The sequence below is a fragment of the Trachurus japonicus genome, chromosome 3, assembly GCF_045865225.1.
Source record: "Trachurus japonicus isolate A0001 chromosome 3, Traja_1.0".
NCBI classification, from domain to species: Eukaryota; Metazoa; Chordata; class Actinopteri; order Carangiformes; family Carangidae; genus Trachurus; species Trachurus japonicus.
The window spans coordinates 13,007,831-13,027,255 of record NC_140909.1 but is presented as its reverse complement, the minus strand read 5'-3'; the positions used below and the strand labels follow the sequence as shown (position 1 = coordinate 13,027,255).

Sequence of the window (19,425 nt, the reverse complement as noted above, 5' to 3'; positions counted from 1 at the left end):
CAAGATGGTCATTTTAACCTTGCCTTACCTTTGCCCTTTACACTTGTCAGCTTCTTTTACCTTCTATATCTACTATTAGGACTCGTTGTTTTTCCTTCTGACAGGAATTGCATAGTGTTTAAATAGAATGTGAGGGACAAAGACAATGGGACGCAAACAGCCAGGAATGAACTTTTAAAGAGCAGAAGGAGACTAGAAATAAAGAGGAAAATGGTTACACACAGAGACCACAATTTGTTCTGTTGATCCCATCAACGCATCCAAAAATGCTTGTCTGTTGCTGTGTGTGCATGTGTGCATGTGCTGCTCTGTGTGTGTTAGAGGGGTTGATTAGTGTCTCTCTAGCTGAGATATGAGCCTGTCTTTCAGAGGGGGTGATGGGCAAGGCAGCGAAGGAGGGGGGGCTTGGTGCGTTGGCATTTTGCTTTAATGACTGCAGGAGTCTGCTCCCGCTGCTGCCTGTAATTGCTTTTTAATTGGCAATTTGGATTCATGGCTCCATCTGAGAGGCGTAAACGAGAGCTCTACAATGCGCGGGGTCTCCCAGCCTCACTGGGGGTTACAGGGGCCTGGCTCACACAGGGGAAGATGGCTGTTAATGGATGTGTCTTTGAGTCTGAGTGCTTGTATTTGTGCTCTGTGGTGTGTATATGGCAGGCTGCTAGTGAATAGTGTGTGTTTGAGAATAGAAGGCTGTGTTTGTTGGAGGGGTGAAAGGTCAAAATGGGATGGCTGGTTGGATGTGTAGGTGCCTGAGTGACTAAGATGCCTCTCTAATGGGAATGAAAGGTTCTGTCTTTGTGGCGTGTGTGCTTTTTCAAGGTTCTGACCTGTTCCACCCACACCTTTGCATGTTTTTCTATAAGCCTCTATCCACACATACATGCACATAAGGATGCACAAAGGGACAAAAAAGACATGCACACACTTCATGGTCGCTATATCGCATAAAAGTACACATTGTCATTTACAAACAGCTTTTCACTGTCCTTTTTGTTGATCAGCCCATTCAAGAGAGACTTACCGGCTTTCTGTGAAAATGTCAGTGAATTTTAAAAAGCAGGAAGCAGAAAGCCAGTCGATTGCAAAACTGCTGTAGCGCCACCATGCTTTGTTGTTTTACAAGCGTCTTTGCTCCATCCTCTTCTGATGAGATTTCTGTGAAATTTGGTGGTAAGGAACAGTTGATTCAATTTTGTGGTAATCTGTTTGGGGATCACAAATTGACAGTTATTGAGTCATTGCCATGATTATGAAACCATGCCCTTGTCACGCACAAACTCATGCATGATTCAGAATATTTACCACAGGTAGGCAGAATTGAACAGCATTTAAGTAAATTAAACGATGCTGGCTAAAAATGCTTGTTCTCCAGTGCAGTGGCCCGATAAGTTTTGCAGGTTAAGTTGGCAGAGCTTGAGGCAAAGGTGCTACTGTATCTGAGTTTAGGGTGCTGCATCATCTTCACACACAACACAACAAACACGAACAAATGAAATAAAACTGGGACCTGTAGCATCAGTTATTTCAGTCGAGCACAGCTTCGTTAAACACTTTACTTTGGTTAACAAAGCTGTCATGACTGTGATTATAGAAATTGATTAACTGACAGAAGATGACAGAAAGCAGCTTCTCCCACTTTTGCAAGCGTATTAGTGGTCAGCAGTGCCTCACCACTCATACTCAGGAGAGGAGGACTGGAGCAATACACAACACACCACAGTGCATGTGTGTGTGACTTGGATCTGCACGTCCGTGTGTGTTAAGATAAGTAATTTGAATAAATGTGTGCATATTTGCATGCTAAAATTACCATGAAGGGTTTTTACTAACAGTCAGACTTCCAGGGAGCCACCCATCAGTTTTTGATGCTGTTGGACACCAATGTAGATTAAGAAAAGATAAAAACACTTTGTTGGAAAAGAAAGAGAATGAGGAAAGAGCATCCAGAAAGCCAAGCATCAGTCCTGTCTGATACTGACTTCTTTTGCCATATATATGCAGCTCTTTTTCCAGTTGGCTGCTGATTGGGAGGGAACATCCACCTTCTCCCTGTGCTCATAAAGCTCTGCAAGGATGGGGATGGGGGTGGAGGGGGAGGTGGGGGTCAGTTACAGGAACGGGAGGTTTAAGGGAATAAAGTGCCTTACTGTTTAGTGAAGCGCAACAAACAGCTAGGAGCAAACAACTGGAAAGTGGGAGGTCTAAGAAACAAAGGAGGGGGGGATGAGGAGTCTAAACATTAGAGGCATTTAAGATTGGATGTTAGCACATCAGTGTCAGTCTGGGTCAGTGGCTGCAGAAGAGGAGGTGGAGGTAGTGGCTCACTAAATAGGATTTGTTTTAACAGAGGCAGTAGTGAGGGAGAGCACAGTTCTGCTGTAACATCTCTCTAATCCTAGAGGTTAATTTAATGGGGCAGCCCTTTCCCTTCGCTCATCTTCTTTATCGCTTCATCTCAACCTTTTTCTTTCTTCTGCATTTCTGTTCCTATGCTTTCTAGTATTGCACCTGCCAACCTAAACTTCAAGTTGCATTTTGCCAGAGACGAGACTGCTATCCCAGCATTCCAGTGAAAATCCTCTTCAGCTGTATATCCCTCCATAAACAATTTCCTTGTCGGACTTGTAAGGGTTGTAAGTCTCCCTTTTCCGCCATTGCATTTGTAGGCAGAGGGAAACCAAAGCATCAGAAAATTTACTCCCACTCCCACAGCAGGATGTCTTTGTAGCCCTGAAACGGTGTTTGTGCGCCTGCTGAGTGTGTGTGTGTTTTGTTGTGGGACTGGAGAAGTGAGACCAGGCTTGCTGCCAAAGGGAGAGAGGGAGGTGAAAGAGAAAGAGGAAGAAAGAGAAACAGAGGTAGAGAGATGTTGCTGTTTGGACTTTGTTGTTTTCCCTTAACACACACACACACACTGAGCCAAGATCAAAGTCATCATCTCCCTAGAAGTAGTGCTGGTGTACATCTACCATTACCACATCCTCATCGATCATAAAGATGTCATCTCTTGTTTACAATTAGAGGGAAAAAAAGCGAGGCTGCTTTTTTTTCCTTCTTCTCTTTACCACTCTCTGCCTGCTTCCTCCATTTTATCATATATTCTCCTCAGAGAAATGTTGATCCATCTATTTTTACAGGGGTTTTGGTGTGTGTGTGTGTGTGTGTGTGTGTGACAGAGTGGATAAAAGTGCCTGGGGTTGGAAGAGAGAGTGAGTGAGGCTCCACCACCACAAACAGGCCTATTCTCTCCCCTGTCGCCCCCCTCGCAGGATGGGCTCCATGAGCACTGACAACCGTGACGGTCACAGGTCCTCGCGAACAATGACTAAGACTCTCTCTCTCTGCATCTCTTTCTCCAGGCTGACTCGGGGCCTCGTGGGGCCAGCAGGGAACGTTTGGGTGCGGAGGGGACCCTCCCCCAGGAGAAGGGTGGCCCCTCCGTCCCTGCCCACCTCCTGGGAAACCCCTATGCCTTTGGTCTCACCCCAGGTGCTGTCATGCAGGATTCACGATTTCAGCCCCTCAAGTGAGTCACATACTGCCCTGCCTTTCTCCCTGGATTTGCAGTTTTTCCATGTATTCAATTTCAAATGTTTCTTCATCTAGCAAATATTGCAAAAACACAAATGCAGATCAAACTAATCATGATTTTTTTCCCTGTTACCTCTCTTTTCTTACCCTCAGTCTGCCCAGACAGTTGCCTAATGCAGGTCCCGTACCAGAAGAGTACCTCCGTGGTTTCCGGCCCTATGCCACGACTGAGGATGCCCTCCGTATGCCCTCGTTGCCCTTGGGCCTGGACCCTGCCACTGCAGCCGCTGCAGCTGCCTACTATCACCCCAGCTACCTGCCCCACCCCTCCTTCACACCGTACAGGTAGGCTTCTTGTTTTGTTGACTTGGCACCCATGTCCTCTGAGAGCAGATTGTGCAAACCAGTGCATATAACTGAACTAAGTATTTGTACTGCTTAGACTCAGCAATAAACACATTAGTGTATAGCTGACCTTGAATTCTTGTTCCCAGAGGTAAAATATTCTGTTGAGGTTCTTAATTTCTATATATATTTACCTGGGATAGAGACTTTACTGAGAGTTGAAGAGAGACATGACATAGGCAGCACAACTAAAAACAGCAGGTTCCAGGTAAATAAAAAGCAAAGACACTGACACTGTGCACAAGGCTGGTTTTGCCACCTCTATATGTCTGGAGCTTATTCATGAATCCTTTTAGAGAATCACCATAAAAGAATCCTTGAACTCTTACCACAGCTAAAATAAGAGCTTTGCTGCTTACAAGATGTAAACTGTCATTTGGTCTGTGTATGTGTGTGTGTTTTTAGAGGTTACGTCATAGAATTTATACAGAGTTAAATACATTATACAGAAAACACCAGCAGCAGAAAATTTACAGCAGTATTTGCTAAAAATGTACACTACATGTGATCATTTGCAAAGGGCCCTTCTAGCTTTGGGCTATCACACAGGCAGCGTGCCCCTGGTCTGTCAACCCAGCAAGATCAGAGGACTGCAGCACACATCACACACTGCGCTGTAATGGATTTAATGAGGGGATGAGCAGTGGATGTCACACACACACACACACGCACACACACAGAGTTGTGCATCAGCACACAGCACAGTCTCTTGCTAGCTGCTGTGTGGTGATTGAGGTTAGCTGACAGACACTGCTGCTTTCTTGAAAGATGGAAGACCCTGTGATGTTGCTTCTTTGGGAGATGGAGGCACACAGGTTAATGAAAGTGAATGCTGCACTGTCACACGGGGAGACTGACTCTCTCGCTTTCTCTCCTCTCTGTTTTTTTCCTTTTTTCTTTTTTTTTCATTTCAATCCTTATCTCCCAGGATGGATGACCCATTCTGCCTCTCTGCTTTGAGGTCACCTTTCTATTCGCTGCCAACAGGGGGAGCTTTACCCCCCATCCATCCCTCTGCTGTTCACATGCACCTACCAGGGGTCCGCTACCCTGGAGATTTCACGCACCCTTCACTGTCAGCACTGCAGTCTGAGAGGTAAAGGCCCCTGAACTCCCTACAACCATATAGTTATCAACCGTGGTTAGGAATTGTCATTTCTAATTTAACATGCATCTTTTTCCTTTTCCTGTTTCCATGTCCTCTGCATTTTTTTAGGCTTCAGCTTGAGGATGAAATGCGGCAAAGAGAGAGGGAGCGTGAACGGGAACGCGAGCGCGAAAAAGAGAGGGAGCGCGAGGCGGAGAGAGAGAAGGAGCGGGAGAGAGAACGGGAGAGGGAGAGGGAGAGGGAACGCGAGAAGGAGCTGGAGAGGGAGCGGGAGAGGGAACGTGAGCGTGAGCGAGAGAGGGAGCGCGAGAGGGAACGGGAGAAGGAGAGAGAAAGAGAGAAGGAGCTGGAGAGGCAGAAGGAGAGAGCACTGAGGGAGAAGGAGCTGCAGGCATCAAAGGCCATGGAGAGCCACTACCTGGCTGAGCTCCATGGCATGAGGGGGCAGGAGGACCGAACCAAGCCTGAAAGACTCACCCCTAATCGGGCTGGTATGTGTCTCTGCTTCCCCCCCGTATACTGTATAACAGCTGTCCCTAGAAACACTTTGAATCAACCAGAGCTGAAACAGTCAGTTGATTAACTGATGAGTCTATTGAAAGAATATTAATCTGCAACAATGATGATGATAATCAGTTAATCATAGTCATTTTTAACCTGCTGAATGTATCTCTCCTATGATATATTTGTGGATTCTTTCCTAAAACAACCAATTTTGGCCTAATGGTTTTTTTTACTGTTTTGTTTTATATATTTTATACAGATTAGCTCAGTGTTTTTCAACCTTGGGGTCGGGACCCCACATGGGGTCGCCTAGAATTCAAATGGGGTCACCTGAAATGTCTAATTGATAGAAAAAGATTACTGAAAAAAATATTTTTTAACTAAAACACCACACACAATCTTAAACAACTGTATTCTATACTTTCACTTTCTTGAATATAAATCAAGTTCAAATAAAATGCAGCATATAAAAATATCTGAACTGGCGTATCTTGATTCACATGTAGTCACGTGATTGTATCATTGGATCATGAGCCAAAAAAGGTTGGGAACCACTGGATTAGCTGATGGAATTGAGGAAAAACAAATTCATTAAAATAGCACTTAGTTTTATGCAGTTCCTAATGCTGACATGTTTTGCAATGACCTTTCTGTTTCTGCAGATAAAACCAAAGAGCCCACCCTTCCAGCTCCTAAACTAGTCCCACCAGGACTACACTCATCAATGGTTCAATCACACCATCCCGTCCCTGGGTTGATCTCAGGCCACGGTCTCTACATGGGCCCCGGCGCCGTCGGCTCCCAGCTACCGGCCTCGATGATTGCTCAGAGGAACAACGAGGAGGAGAGGTGGTTGGCCCGGCAACGCAAGCTGCGCCAGGAGAAAGAGGACCGTCAGTACCAGGTGTCTGAATTCCGTCAGCAGGTTCTGGAGCAGCACTTGGACTTGGGCCGGCCAGCTGACGCACCGGACCACAGGACAGACTCACACAGGTGAGACGACACACACAAGGCTCAGTCTGTTATATATTCCAGCACATTTTTATACAAGCTAAATTTTTAAACCACATGCCATGGAAGTATTTATCGTCGCATGACTCTGTGACACCAAAATGCATGCATGGTTTCAGTGCAAACATTATTTTTTGGGTGTTCTACTGTGTGTCTCTATGCTAGCCTGATAGGGACAGTTGCCTGTGTTTTGAAGCCTCAGAAGCTGGCAGGCTTTAGAAGTTTGTTTTCAGGCAGGGTTGGCAAAAAAAAAAAAAAAATGTCAGAAGCATCGCATCGACTCTATTTCTGTCCGAGCTACCTTCTAGGCCTGACATGTAGGAAAACATGCAGCTATGTTTAGGTGTTGAAGCGGGGTCCTGATGACTGCTGTTCCATGAGAAGTGGGTAGGGGTTTCAAACAGGCAGCGAGTGGGATGGCTAAGATACACAAAGGCTAATTCTCGACTAATCCTCTCAACCTTGCACAGCATAAGCCCCCTACTTACCCTCCTTTGTTACTGTGCCTCTGTTAGTGTTGTTGTGTGGGATTCAGAAGTGAGCTCGTGGTTTAATGCTGAACTGGGAGGACAGGAGAGACACACGCACACGTCTGATATCAGTAACCCTACGGTATAATCGCAGAATCACAGCTCACAGGCTGCAGATTGCGGATAACACGCACATTTACTCACTCGCTCACTCACACACAGAAATGCAAACACAAACAGGAGGCATAGATAATTTGACTGGTCATGCAGCGTGCACTACTGCCAGGTTTAATCTGGAAAGACGCTCCACACAGTGTCCGTCCACCATCTGCCTTTCTTTTTGCCTCACTGTTGCCGTTTCTTTTTCACTACCATATCCCTTTTTTCCTTGTCAAGTCTTCCTTTTCATCTTTGTCCTCACTTTACATATATCTTTCTTTTTGTCAAGTGTTATTCTCTTTCAAGCAATCTATCGTTCTTCTTCCCCTTCTTGTGTCAGTCATTTTCTTCTCTGCCTGTCTGTCAGGAAAACATTTCTCCTGGCCTCTTCCTTCGTAGACTGCTCTCTGAACTTTCTCTCTCTCTCTCTCGCTCTCACTCTCTATTTGTGTGTGTGTGTGTGTGTGTGTGTGTGTGTGTGTATGTGTGTGTGTCTGTACGTGTGCATGCATGCCACACTTCAATGGCCTAACAGATCAAAAACAGGCGGGTATATCTGGAGGACAGTGTGTGCCTTGGCCACATCCTCACTCTGCTCTGGGCTACTCTGTCTGGGCTTGATAACACTGCTTTGCACAGACACACAAACCCACAGACATACTGACAGGGATGACAGGAAATAGACAAGGCGTATGAGCACTTTTGTGTGTCTCTGCATAACATATGTGATTGCGGAAACACCATTTCTCAATTTTAGACGAGATATGAGCCTTGGACTGTATTTCTAACAGATATGCGCAATCCCTGTTCTGTTGTATCTCTACAGACCCATAACGAATCACCATGAACCAGGAAGCCGAGATCTCCACCCTCACTTAGGCGCCCCTCCACCCCTCATTTCCCCCAAACCTCCACAGCCGCCACGTGAACACCACCCTCCTCCGCCCACCACCCTGTGGAACCCCGCATCTCTTATAGAAACAGCCTCAGACTCCAGACGTAACCACGAGCCCTCAGGGATGGGACACTACGAGCTCAGTCGGCTGCCTCCAGGGCCCTCCAAATACGAGGACGGAGCCCGGAGGAGAGAAGGGGGAGCAATGGAAAAGTATCCCCCACTGAGAGGTCCTCCAGGCCTGACGGAGCCCAGCACATTCCTCGCTGATCTGGAGAAATCCACACAGACCTTCTTCAGCCAGCAGAGGACGTCACTGTCCCTGACCAGCCAGTATGAACTGGAGGGAGCTGTGAAAAGCAATGCTGGAATAAAGAGCCTCCAGGGACACCCAGGGCACAGTAGACACGGACAGGGGCTAGGGATGATTTCTGGGCCAGCGATGGGACAGGTAGCTACACTGGCAATGGGCCCGGAGACAACGCTGATCTATGATGAGTACCTACAACAGCACCGAAGGCCTGTTAGCAAGCTGGACCTGGAGGAGAAGAGGAGAAGGGAAGCCAGGGAGAAAGGTAGCCACCATCACAGACATACTGTTAAAACTTATAACCTGCACTCAAACACCCTTAGAAAACCACAGACCGCATCTTTCTTTATGTAACAAGATAACTTTTTTTTTTTAGAGAATTTAAAAGTAGGGTATCAGTCATGACCTCTGTGTTTCTGCAGGTTACTACTATGAGCTGGATGACTCATATGATGAGAGTGATGAGGAGGAGGTGAGAGCTCATCTCAGGAGAGTATCAGAGCAGCCCCCACTCAAACTGGAGGACTCCACAGAGGTAAAACACCTGCCAACACATATACATTTTCTGTGCTTTCTGTGATAGAAGCACACCCAGGCACTCATGACAGAAAATTGCAGTCAGATGATTATTTTTTTCTTTCTTTGCCTCTGCACAGAAATTGGACTTTCTGGGAGTGTTTGGCCTGACCACAGTGGGCCGGCGGGATGAGCTGGTGCATCAGAAGAGACGGAAGAGGAGGAGGATGCTCAGGGAGCGCAGCCCGTCACCACCTGCCTTGCAATCAAAACGCACTCCTCCTCCTCCTCCTCAACTCAGCACACGCTTCACCCCTGAGGAGATGGACCGAGCACCAGAGCTGGAGGATAAGAAGCGCTTCCTCACCATGTTCAGACTGTCCCATGTCACTGTGCAGCAAAGAAAAGGTAAGGAAATTTGTAGTCGTGCAGTGCACAGACAAATCCCGATCCATGAGGTGGATTCTTCACTTTCTTTTTTTTTTTTACCACACTTTTAATCTAGACAGTCAATTCTTTAAGATGCTCTAAAATACCCCTGGTAAATATATGCATGGGTTAATCTGTCTAACAGTTACGCTAAACATGGCTCTTTTAGTGTTGCTTACCAACCGCTTTTGTTTAATTATGTTCCAAGAACAACATTAATTAGTGTGAGAATTAACTGTGTGCAACAATGCCTCTTAGCTGTTCTTAATTAAATAAGCCATGCCTTCCTTATTGTTCTTAAGTAACGAATCGGTGTGCTCAGGAAGCCAACTCCATTCACTTCCATGGTAAAATATGATTAAGTGAAGGAAACCGTTTTGATATTGATAATCAACTGAAAACACAAATATTTATATACATTTAGTGCTTCAGCGTGCTTGTTAGAAACCACCACTGACCCAGTGCCCTTCACTTGGTCCTCAGACATGCCCATCCATTACTCATACTATGCTTCTTCTTTGTGACTTGAAGACTGAATGTGTGTTCATTTAGCTTTTAGTAAGCAGTAGTCATACTCTGTTGGCTCTACAGTTTGCTGATGCTTTCCTTCAGCTGAGCCCTGCATTGTCATTAACATGTTGACTCAAGCCTTGAAAGAGACCACAAAGGGGTCACACCATGCGGCATATAATTAACAATGTTTGCATAATGTAATGCCTCTCACGTTGCCTTAGTTAGAAAGGTGGACTCGTGTCAAGGTTTGGTTTGTAGACACTTGCAATTATGCACACATACTGTATGCTGATGAGGAATTGGGAGTGGCAGCAGTGGGCTTACAGTTATCCCAGTCTAATCCTCTTGGTTTACTGTTTGCTGCCTACAGATGGCAGCGCGTGGCCTCCCACACTGTCAGGCTACACAACCTTACAGACACACACACACACAACTAGGAAAACCAGGTGCTTATGAAACTGTGAATAAGACAGAACTGGCAGGACTAATGCAACAAAGGTTTACATGATGTGTTTCTTCCTTTGTCTCTTAGATAATGAAAGAGTGGTGGAGTTGCTTCAGGCCATTAAGGAAAAGAGCGTAACCCTGGACACCATCAGACATGCCCCTCATCCGCTGTGTAAGAGCCCCTCGGCACAGAGCTCCGGTGAGACACACACTAATAAGCATAAATGTACACCCTTTCACATCCCTGAAGTGTTGGGTTAGAATGGTGTTTGTTGATTTGTATTATATTATGCATTTTGGTGGGAGATGGCGTCTTAAGTTATTTACAGTTTCTACCTGCAACGCATTTGTAACAATGTGGATTTTGACCTCATCAATACTAACACATGTTCAAATGATTACAGATTCTGCATTCGCCCAGCCTCCCTCTGAATCAGAGGACCACCACCACAATGTCAGACCACATAGCCCCTCCTCACATTGCCCAGCGTCCCCCAATGGCCATCCGAAACCCCTTGGGGACACGTTAAGACCAAAGGAACCCCCTTCTCCAGCTGTCTATCCAGACAAGGCCCGGGGGCCCAGCGAAGGACCGATCTCTAAGAGGAGCTCCAGTTTGCTGAACAGCTTGCGGCCTCCACTCCCCCTTCAGGCTAAAGAGGGTCTTCACAGCGTCAATGGACGCACCAAACCATGGGACAGCTTCACCCCAGAGGAATTTGCCCAGCAGTTCCATGAATCTGTACTTCAGTCCACTCAGAAGGCTCTTCAGAAACACAAAGGTGACTAGAGCCATAATCAGATAAATATCTTAAAGGGCATTTCCAGTCTTAATCAATGTTTACCTCAGATATCAGGTCACCTATGATTCATTTCATACCATCCATACTCCCAACTGCAGCGTGTGGATGTTTATATTTGTTTTTGTTCAAGAATCTATTGTTTTTTCCATGTTCATTAATGGGCTCCGGACTAATTTTAAAATTGTTCTGTGGTCGCAAGTGACGTCCTTTTGCCCAGCATTTAAAATTTTTAATTCGCTAAATCACAATTAAATTAAATCAAAATTCGGACTTACCGCAGCTTCTGCATCGCTCCTTTCCGGGTCAGAGACATGGACCTATTATGGTCAGAGAACAAATGCCTCAGAGTCCCTCTACTGTTGTGTTCTCTAACCCGTATTCTGAAAATACCGAAAACCTATAGATTCTTGAACAAAAACGAATATAAACGTCTACACGCTGCAGTTGTGAGTATGGATGGTGTGAAATGAACTGATCATAGGCGACCTGATATCTGAGGTAAACAATAAATTACGACTGGAAATGCCCTTTAACAAGGGTAACTGAAATCATAATTGTCGTCTCTTTTGTTGTCTCTTGATTCTGTAGTTGTTGTGTTAGTCATTAGTATTAGATTTATAACAATGGATGAAATCTGACAACCTTTTCCTTCTCTACCATTTTTTCCTCTCAGGTGGAGCAATGGGGATGTCGGAGTCGTCCCACCTCCAGGAGTCGTCTGTTCACTACAACATTCCAGAGCTTCAGAGCGCCCCCGGCCGACCGCCTCAGCCACATTCACAGTCCCACTCGAATGCACATTCATTTCCCCATCCGCTCTCACACTCTCACCCTCAGTCCAATGGGCAGCACTTCTCAGTACCGCCACACCGGGAGGCCTCAGGGACAAGAGAGGACATGTCTGGTCCAGAGGACTCTGAAGAAGAAGAGGATGAGGAGGAAGAGGAGGGTCCTTCTTCCAAGTGGCAGGGGATTGAATCTATATTTGAAGCTTATCAGGAATATGTTGAAGGTAAACAGTCACATTGACATTGATTTGTTCCCTTTACCTCCGTAAAAGCTAATCTCATCTTATTTTGTTGTTCAGATATCTTTATGTCCCTGATATGGTTTTGTTTTTTTCAATTTTAATGTGTACAGTACAGTGCACACAGGTAAAATAAAATAAAGCAGATATCCTTAAGAGGGCTTGGACTTTTTTAGGTGTAGTAACATCCTCTTGTCACTAGAGGGTGCTTTTAATCCTTTATGCAGATGAAAAAGTTAGTGTTGCCATGTGTATACATTTTTCTCTAATCCCAACCCTCTTGTCTTTTTTTCCTTCTTCTCTATATTCTCTGGTGTTGGTTTCTAGAGCAAAGTCTGGAGCGACAAGTGTTGCAGAGCCAGTGTCGAAGACTAGAAGCTCAGAACTACAATCTCAGTTTGACTGCTGAGCAGCTGTCGCATAGCATGGGGGTAAGACTCACACATACTACACTTCTATAACTGACTATCTTAATAATACACATGGTTCACAGGCAGAGGAAAATATCTTTAAAAATATGATTCAACTAACTGCATCACGGATCTGTGATGGACATGCAAAGTACTGCAGACACAAATGTTTTGGCAATGTTTGCCAATGCTCTGCATGAAGTGCAACCAGCACCAAAATATTTGTGTTCACTTCACTTGTTCCTGCATGAAGCCATGTGCTGTATTCACAAACTTTGCTTTGGTATTTTTTATAATGAAATATATTAAGAGTTCAGTTTAACAGTGGTTTATTTAAAGAGGAACTATGCAGGATTTTTCCCAGAGCTATGCTACATTTTTACCTTGAATAAAAAGATTTGGAGTGATGGTTAAATACATGACTGAAAACCATCCTTGCAACATCGGTGTAGTATGCACTCCATAACCCGCAATCGTTTGTTTATGACAGTTAAGACCATACAAATACACACGTTATAACGTTATCCACCGCTCGATGGATTGATTTCTCACTGGATTTGTTAAAAACAGATGCATGGTCAGGCGGAGGGTTAGCAAAACAGCAGAAAAGTGACCAGACTTACATACAGTAGTTCCTCTTTAACATCGGAATAAAGTTCTAAAGTTTGAGTCACCACATCTAAACATTTATGTGTAATCCCAGAACTAGTGGGTTCCCCTCTTTAAAAATGAAATACAATATGCAGTACAGGGTAAGACGGACAGGAGTGAACAGTCATGCTATCCTTTATAATTCTCACATTGTGGTTTCATCATTGTTGTGATTCTGTTTTTCCGTAAACTCATATTTTCCCTCTGTGCTCCTGTGGTTGTGTAGGAGCTGATGTCCCAGAGACAGAAGCTGGCAGTGGAAAGGGAGAAGTTACAAGCAGAGCTGGAGCACTTCAGGAAGTGTTTGACGCTGCCACAGACACATTGGCCGAGGGGCGGCCATTACAAGGGTTACCCTCCCAGGTGACCCCAACACGTCGACCTGATGGCCCCCAGGCCTCGGCCACCTCCCTTTTCAGACTGACACCCAGAGTTTATTTTTCATAGCCTGTTCCACATGGCTCCACAGAGGAGAATGTGGCTGGCTAGATAAGATGAATGAGTGAATCATTGAATGGAGTGAATGGATAGACGAATGCACAGGGGACAGGACCATTCAGTGAAGGAAAGGCAGTCTTTGGATTGTGGCCAGCCAGGGACTGCGCCACAAGCCACTAACCTGTGCCAATGTAGCCAACCCCAAGATCAGCGCGAGTATAGGGCAGGAGTACCTGAAGATCAACACAAACACAACCATGCACCTGCTTTTCACACACTCTTCAGTCCCTGCTGCTCTGTTGTTCAGTCCTTGCATCCCTCACCGCCACATCTACACAGACAATCCTGCCAATGAGGGAGCAGCCGCCCCAGGAGGGGTGTCGTCAAGAGACTTGAAAGCTCCAAATCTCCAAACGAAGGCTTCTGGCCAGTCGGGACTGATTTTATCACAGTGGCCACATGAGCTTTTGAACTGGAAAATGCACTTAAGAATAAAAGCTGAAGAACTACCTGGTGGTACTGTGTTACAACAAAGAACTGTTCAAATTAGGGAAGAACTTAGAAAATGCACATTTTTTGGAAAGAATTAAGGAAATGTTTTATTTCGAAATAGAAAATTTGAGAATAAGAATTTTAAAAGGTGCTTCGGCCTTGTATTGTATATAATATGAAGACTTAAAAGAATTTTGTATGTTTTTATTACTTTAATCATTGTTCTTTTAAAAGAAAAAAAGCCTGCCATTTTTATATGTTTAATGCTTTTTGGGTTGGAAAAGAAAGCCTTGCTTTTAGTGTTTGTACTGCTGCTGGCCAGAACAGCTCATTTTGAGACATCTAACAGAGTGAGAGAAAACAGGATGCACTCCTCCTCTGAGTCTCTCCTGGCACTGCGCAGCTGAGACCCAGCCACAGCCACTTCATTGGGCCTCTGAGATCAGCAAAGCTTACTCAGAGGTCTTGAGACATGGCGCCTGCCCTCTCACCCACCCCCGTACTTCACAGCAACATTTGTCTGTCTGTTTTAACGCCCATTTCAACAACTCCTCCAGTCTAGTGACTAGTTAGCTTGTGATATTCTCAAACAGAAACCAGTTGAAATCCAGTGACAAAATTAGTTTTTTCTTTATTTTTTTATTTTTTAAATACTTGGGTCACTTGACTTACTTGATTATTTTGTAAAGACATGAAGGGTCTCGGAATCATCCAGCTGATGAATCTGGTTCTTGATGCTTTATCCTACCATTGGACCTTCGCCTCACTTTGTCTGACATCATAAAGCATTGGAGTCAAACAGTATGACGGTTTGCATAATGTTAAGCCTTACAAGATCAAGCAGTCATGAGAGGACACAGTGCCAAAATGAAAACAAAACAGTAGCATCTTGGATTGATTTTAAATTAAGTCGCAATTAGGTTAGCCAAACATTCAACCCAAAATGGCCATCTTCCACTGCTGATAACCTTTGACCCCAAACTCATCACCTTTCTTTTTAGGACCCTTGATATCCAAAGTTGCCAATACATTACAAACAGACTGGTAACCAAGATTGATTCAAACTGGGCATTTCCAAGTACATATAAAATCAGAAGTTTGCTTCACCGGGCCTCATACCTGTTTACAACCTGTCTGCCCTCATCCTCCCTGTCAGCTCTGCCCTGAGATTCTGCCAGTTTTACACCGACTTTCTATGCTGTAACTTACGACAACTCAGCCTCATGGTTGTATACACGACCGGAGACCCCAAAAGCCGTTTACAAGGCACATACAGTACATGTAGATCATCGTATTGAATTTAAATGTTAAAGTTGGGTGCTGGTGGGATAAGAGTGACAAATACAATGTGCATAAAGTTAACTTATAAAAATAAGACTAAAGCACACATACAAGTGCCTCAAGTATTTGGGAGCATACAGACACAACATCAGTAACTTCACATTTTACATTGAAGTGTCTACTGTATCACTCGTTCCTTTCAAATATGTGCTGTTGAGAGTCGGCACAGATTTCCTTAATCTAAAAAGCATCTTCAAGAAACAATTTAATCATAAGATCTTTTTCATAAATGAGGCCCGAGTCAGATCAGAAGGATACAGTGTAGTCTGTCATTATTACAGAGCAGAAAAGAGCCAAGAGCACAGCTTATCAGTTAATGAGGGAGCACGTCCGCTGAGGGAAGCTGCCAATGAGCTGGGGAAGAAGGTGTAGTACAGTAAGCCCCCTTTACCCAGCATCCCTGTATCACCAACCCACGCACGCCCATGCAATAGCCCCATTACTCAGTGGAGGATGTCTAGATGCTGTGAAATCCTGTTTTTAAAATGTACTTGTTTGAATTCATTGTAATGTAATATATTCTTTGTTGAATGTAGTAATTAGGTATTTATGAATATATGGCTGTGATTTCAGACAAAAAAGAAAATAAAATATTTGAAAAATGTTAAATATCAACCTTTGTCTATTTGTGGGTGCTGATGCAGTAGGTGGATTATTTCACACACTGAACCTGTACAAACAAAACAGATCCCTGGACCTTTACTTTATTAACCTGTCGAGACATTATAACCACAACCAATAATATCTTGATTAGATTAAAACGCAGTGAGCTTTGCTGGGAACTGTATTTCTGTTATGATTAGTATTTCATTGTGAAGTTAAATTCTCCTGAAACAAGTACTTGAAATCCTAACGGTACTACGGGGTGTGTGTGTGTGTGTGTGTGTGTGTGTGTGTATACTTTAATATATTTCCAGGCAAACCCAAGTCAGTCCAGCAAATTTTAAAAACTTAATTCCTCTGAAACATTTTGAAAATTTCTGAAGGAAAATCTTACAAAAATGATGACAACAAATGGATGAAATGATTTAAAAAAAAAACATAGGAAAAATTTTGAACAAACATATATACACACCAATATTTATTTACACATTTATTTTGCCACATAGTGATAGTGATACATATGTGGTGGTTGTTTTAAACTATGAGCATCTTAAATGAAATGACATTAAATATACACAAATTGCAGAAGCATATGACACTTAAATGCTTTTGTGTCTCTCGAGGGAATTATAATCCCTTACAAAGATGGGTAAACCTCCTCTGCTTTCTTCAGATTCAGAGGAAACTGTCTTTTCATTAATGAGGAGCTTCCTCAGTAAGAACACATTTCCATCCAAGGCTTGTTCCCCTGCCTTCCCAAATCCTCGGGACAAGATCGAACGTTCACAAAGCATTAATCAATAGTCCGTGTACTGCCCTTTACTGGAACCAGGCTGCATATTGGAACGCAGTTTGTACATGCAGTTGAGGGAGTCGAGAAGAAACGCTCGAATGGTGTTGATCTCCATCAGAGTCAGGTTGTCCAACTACAGAGCGAGGGAAGCAGAGTGAGTCATCTTACAATAAGCAACTATTAAATATAACATCAATCCTGCAATGTCTGTGGTAAATACTGGAGCTGGAGTCTACTGGGTCCTAATATGAACATGAAACAGGAAGCTGTAGAGCCACAAAGTGAGAGGAAATGAAACTATTAATGTAATAATGATATTGACTTTTACATCAATTATTTAGGTAATTACTCCATTAATCAAGTCTGCAATATGTGAAAAATGCCAGTTTCCAGAACCCAAAGTAACATCTTCATGTTGTTTACCGGAACTACCAAATCTGAATCACTTTCTATTATTTTGGTTCTTTAATATCCTATGAGGTCATGTGAATAGGAAATTATAGAGAAAGGTGCAGTGTATGATCCTTTGGAATCAGTTTTACCTTGGCATGAGCCTCCTGCTGACTGATGAAGCTGTCAGCGGACAGACGGAGCTTGGCAATACGTGTGTCCCAAATGTCTTTGACCAGTGTGCGGATCTCATCTGCTTTAGGAATATTGTCAGATGCACTACGGAAACACACAAACCATCATGTAAGGTCAAATGCCACATGCAGAGATGATGAGGATTCACACAAACTATTTAACTGCTTTGAGCATTGGTATCACAATACGAGGGAAAGCCCTATTTTGGCATTGAGATTACTCACTGGTTCAGTAGCAGCTTGGTCATCTCCATGTAGTAAGGGCTGGGAACAGGTGTAAAAGCATCCTCCTTCCTCTCAAGATCTCGTATGTCCTCCAGTTTCTCTGCACATCAGAGCACAGCATCAACAACAGGCAGTTTCCACAAAGTAATTAAAATAACCAAAATGTCAGATGCTGGAAATCTGTGTGTATGTCTATGGGTACGTAAATGGGTTCTTTGACTAAATGGCCAAAACTAACCTGAAAATCTTAAATATGCTATATTTTTCTAAATGTCAACAAACATATAAATACTTGTATGAAGGATTAGTGTTTTTGATTATTTTATTATAAGTATAATACCTTGTTGATTATTATCCTTAAGATACTTAGATACTTTCTACTTACAGTAGGAAATACACAAAATAATATTATTTCTATAATTTAAGATTATGAACCTAGTGGCTCTATCAAAAACAGTGGCAGTGAGAAGGGTGTTATTTTGGTTAAACATTAACAATATGGATGTTATGTCTATTGATATGACAAATTAAACTACAGGAAAACTATTTCATTGAATTGACATCTAATTCTGAATGAGTGTAATCATCTTAAATGCAACTGTTACCACAAAGTGACCCCCAAACTGTAATGATATTCAACTCTGCCAGCTATTTCAAACACCTGTCTGTGCCACACATTTCACATTCATATGGAGGTTTTGACGCTTACCAACATCCATCCACTCAGGGGGAATAATTCTGCATTTCTGTCTCTGTTTCAAGTTCAGAGCCAACCACAGAGGTACATCAACAGGCAGCCCAGGGTTGAATGGACCCAGATCTCCCTGAACACAGAATGACACTGATTGAACTACGGTATGCACAAAGCAAACTCCTGACTCCGTCTTCATTAGGATATCAATTCAAACACATATGGTGGTCATTCAGTTTTACATGATAACTTTAAAATCACATTATTAAGTAACGTTAAAGTGGATGAGACAACGTGAATTCCCACTTTACAGCAACGCATCAGGTATAAGTTCACGTTAACCAACGCCAACCGTGTAGATTCACGTCTTGGCAAACTAAAATGATTTACTTACCCCGATCAAATATATCTTGTCTAGACTGAAGTTAGGTATTATCTTCACCGTCTCTTTCTCAGCGAGGAACTCGACCTCTGATGGATCCATTTCTGTTTGTTGTTTTGTTTTGTTTCCCCCTAACTTTACAACAACAGTGCCGCTGAGCAAATGTTCCCGCGCTGCCAGTTACACGAGCCTACAAGGCAGACTGGGTGAAGACAATGTCGTCATCAACAGGAAGTGTAACATCTCAAACTGAGGAAGTAGTAAGTGACAAATTATTTCGCTGTGTCCGTGTATCTGGTAATATCATCCTGCGGTGATCGAAATTTGTGGAGAAATCATAGTTGGTGAGCTGTTTACGGGCACTAAGTGACGGTTTCCCGTGATGAAGTTGTCTACACCTTGACTTTTCGCTCTGTCTTGCCCGGAAACGGAAATGGGTCATTTCCCCCCCGTAGCAACCGTTTCAGGTAAGCCCCGCTAGATGGCAATGTTTACCAAGTGATGACATGATGGAAGGCGCTTATGCATGAAGTTTTTTTTGTTTTGTTTAGTTTTTATGTAGTTTCACACAGGTATAAGGCTTGTGTCAAACGGTGGTGGAAGATGTAGGCATATTCTCAGCTAAAACAACTGGATTTAATTGATTAATCAATGGACATGAGATTGATCTGCAACTAATCTATT

The 19,425-nt window shown here is 43.6% G+C and overlaps 3 protein-coding genes across 7 annotated transcripts in view; 2 read left to right on the top strand and 1 right to left on the bottom strand.

Moving 5' to 3' along the window:
- gse1b (Gse1 coiled-coil protein b) overlaps positions 1–16,072 on the top strand; it is a 166,644-nt gene extending 150,572 nt beyond the window's left edge. For all 5 annotated transcript variants that reach the window (XM_085762649.1, XM_085762657.1, XM_085762666.1 and 2 more), the window contains 13 exons: positions 3,363–3,529; positions 3,688–3,879; positions 4,868–5,035; positions 5,156–5,538; positions 6,214–6,544; positions 8,018–8,661; positions 8,819–8,931; positions 9,053–9,320; positions 10,387–10,500; positions 10,706–11,083; positions 11,778–12,116; positions 12,459–12,562; positions 13,419–16,072. In XM_085762649.1, coding sequence (XP_085618775.1) covers positions 3,363–3,529; positions 3,688–3,879; positions 4,868–5,035; positions 5,156–5,538; positions 6,214–6,544; positions 8,018–8,661; positions 8,819–8,931; positions 9,053–9,320; positions 10,387–10,500; positions 10,706–11,083; positions 11,778–12,116; positions 12,459–12,562; positions 13,419–13,559 — 3,342 coding nt within the window. In that variant the 3' untranslated portion in view covers positions 13,560–16,072. The remainder of the gene's footprint in view (positions 1–3,362; positions 3,530–3,687; positions 3,880–4,867; positions 5,036–5,155; positions 5,539–6,213; positions 6,545–8,017; positions 8,662–8,818; positions 8,932–9,052; positions 9,321–10,386; positions 10,501–10,705; positions 11,084–11,777; positions 12,117–12,458; positions 12,563–13,418) is intronic.
- Positions 1–19,425, top strand: part of cox4i1 (cytochrome c oxidase subunit 4I1) — a 117,860-nt gene that overhangs the window by 91,003 nt on the left and 7,432 nt on the right. The gene's annotated exons all lie outside the window — the stretch shown is intronic.
- On the bottom strand, positions 16,581–18,994 carry gins2 (GINS complex subunit 2). Its single transcript, XM_085773101.1, has 5 exons — positions 18,754–18,994; positions 18,378–18,492; positions 17,669–17,768; positions 17,402–17,528; positions 16,581–16,992 (listed from the first exon to the last, which is right to left on the bottom strand). Exons 1-5 carry the CDS (start codon positions 18,841–18,843, stop codon positions 16,864–16,866), a joined length of 561 nt encoding a protein of 186 aa, XP_085629227.1. The 5' UTR covers positions 18,844–18,994; the 3' UTR covers positions 16,581–16,863.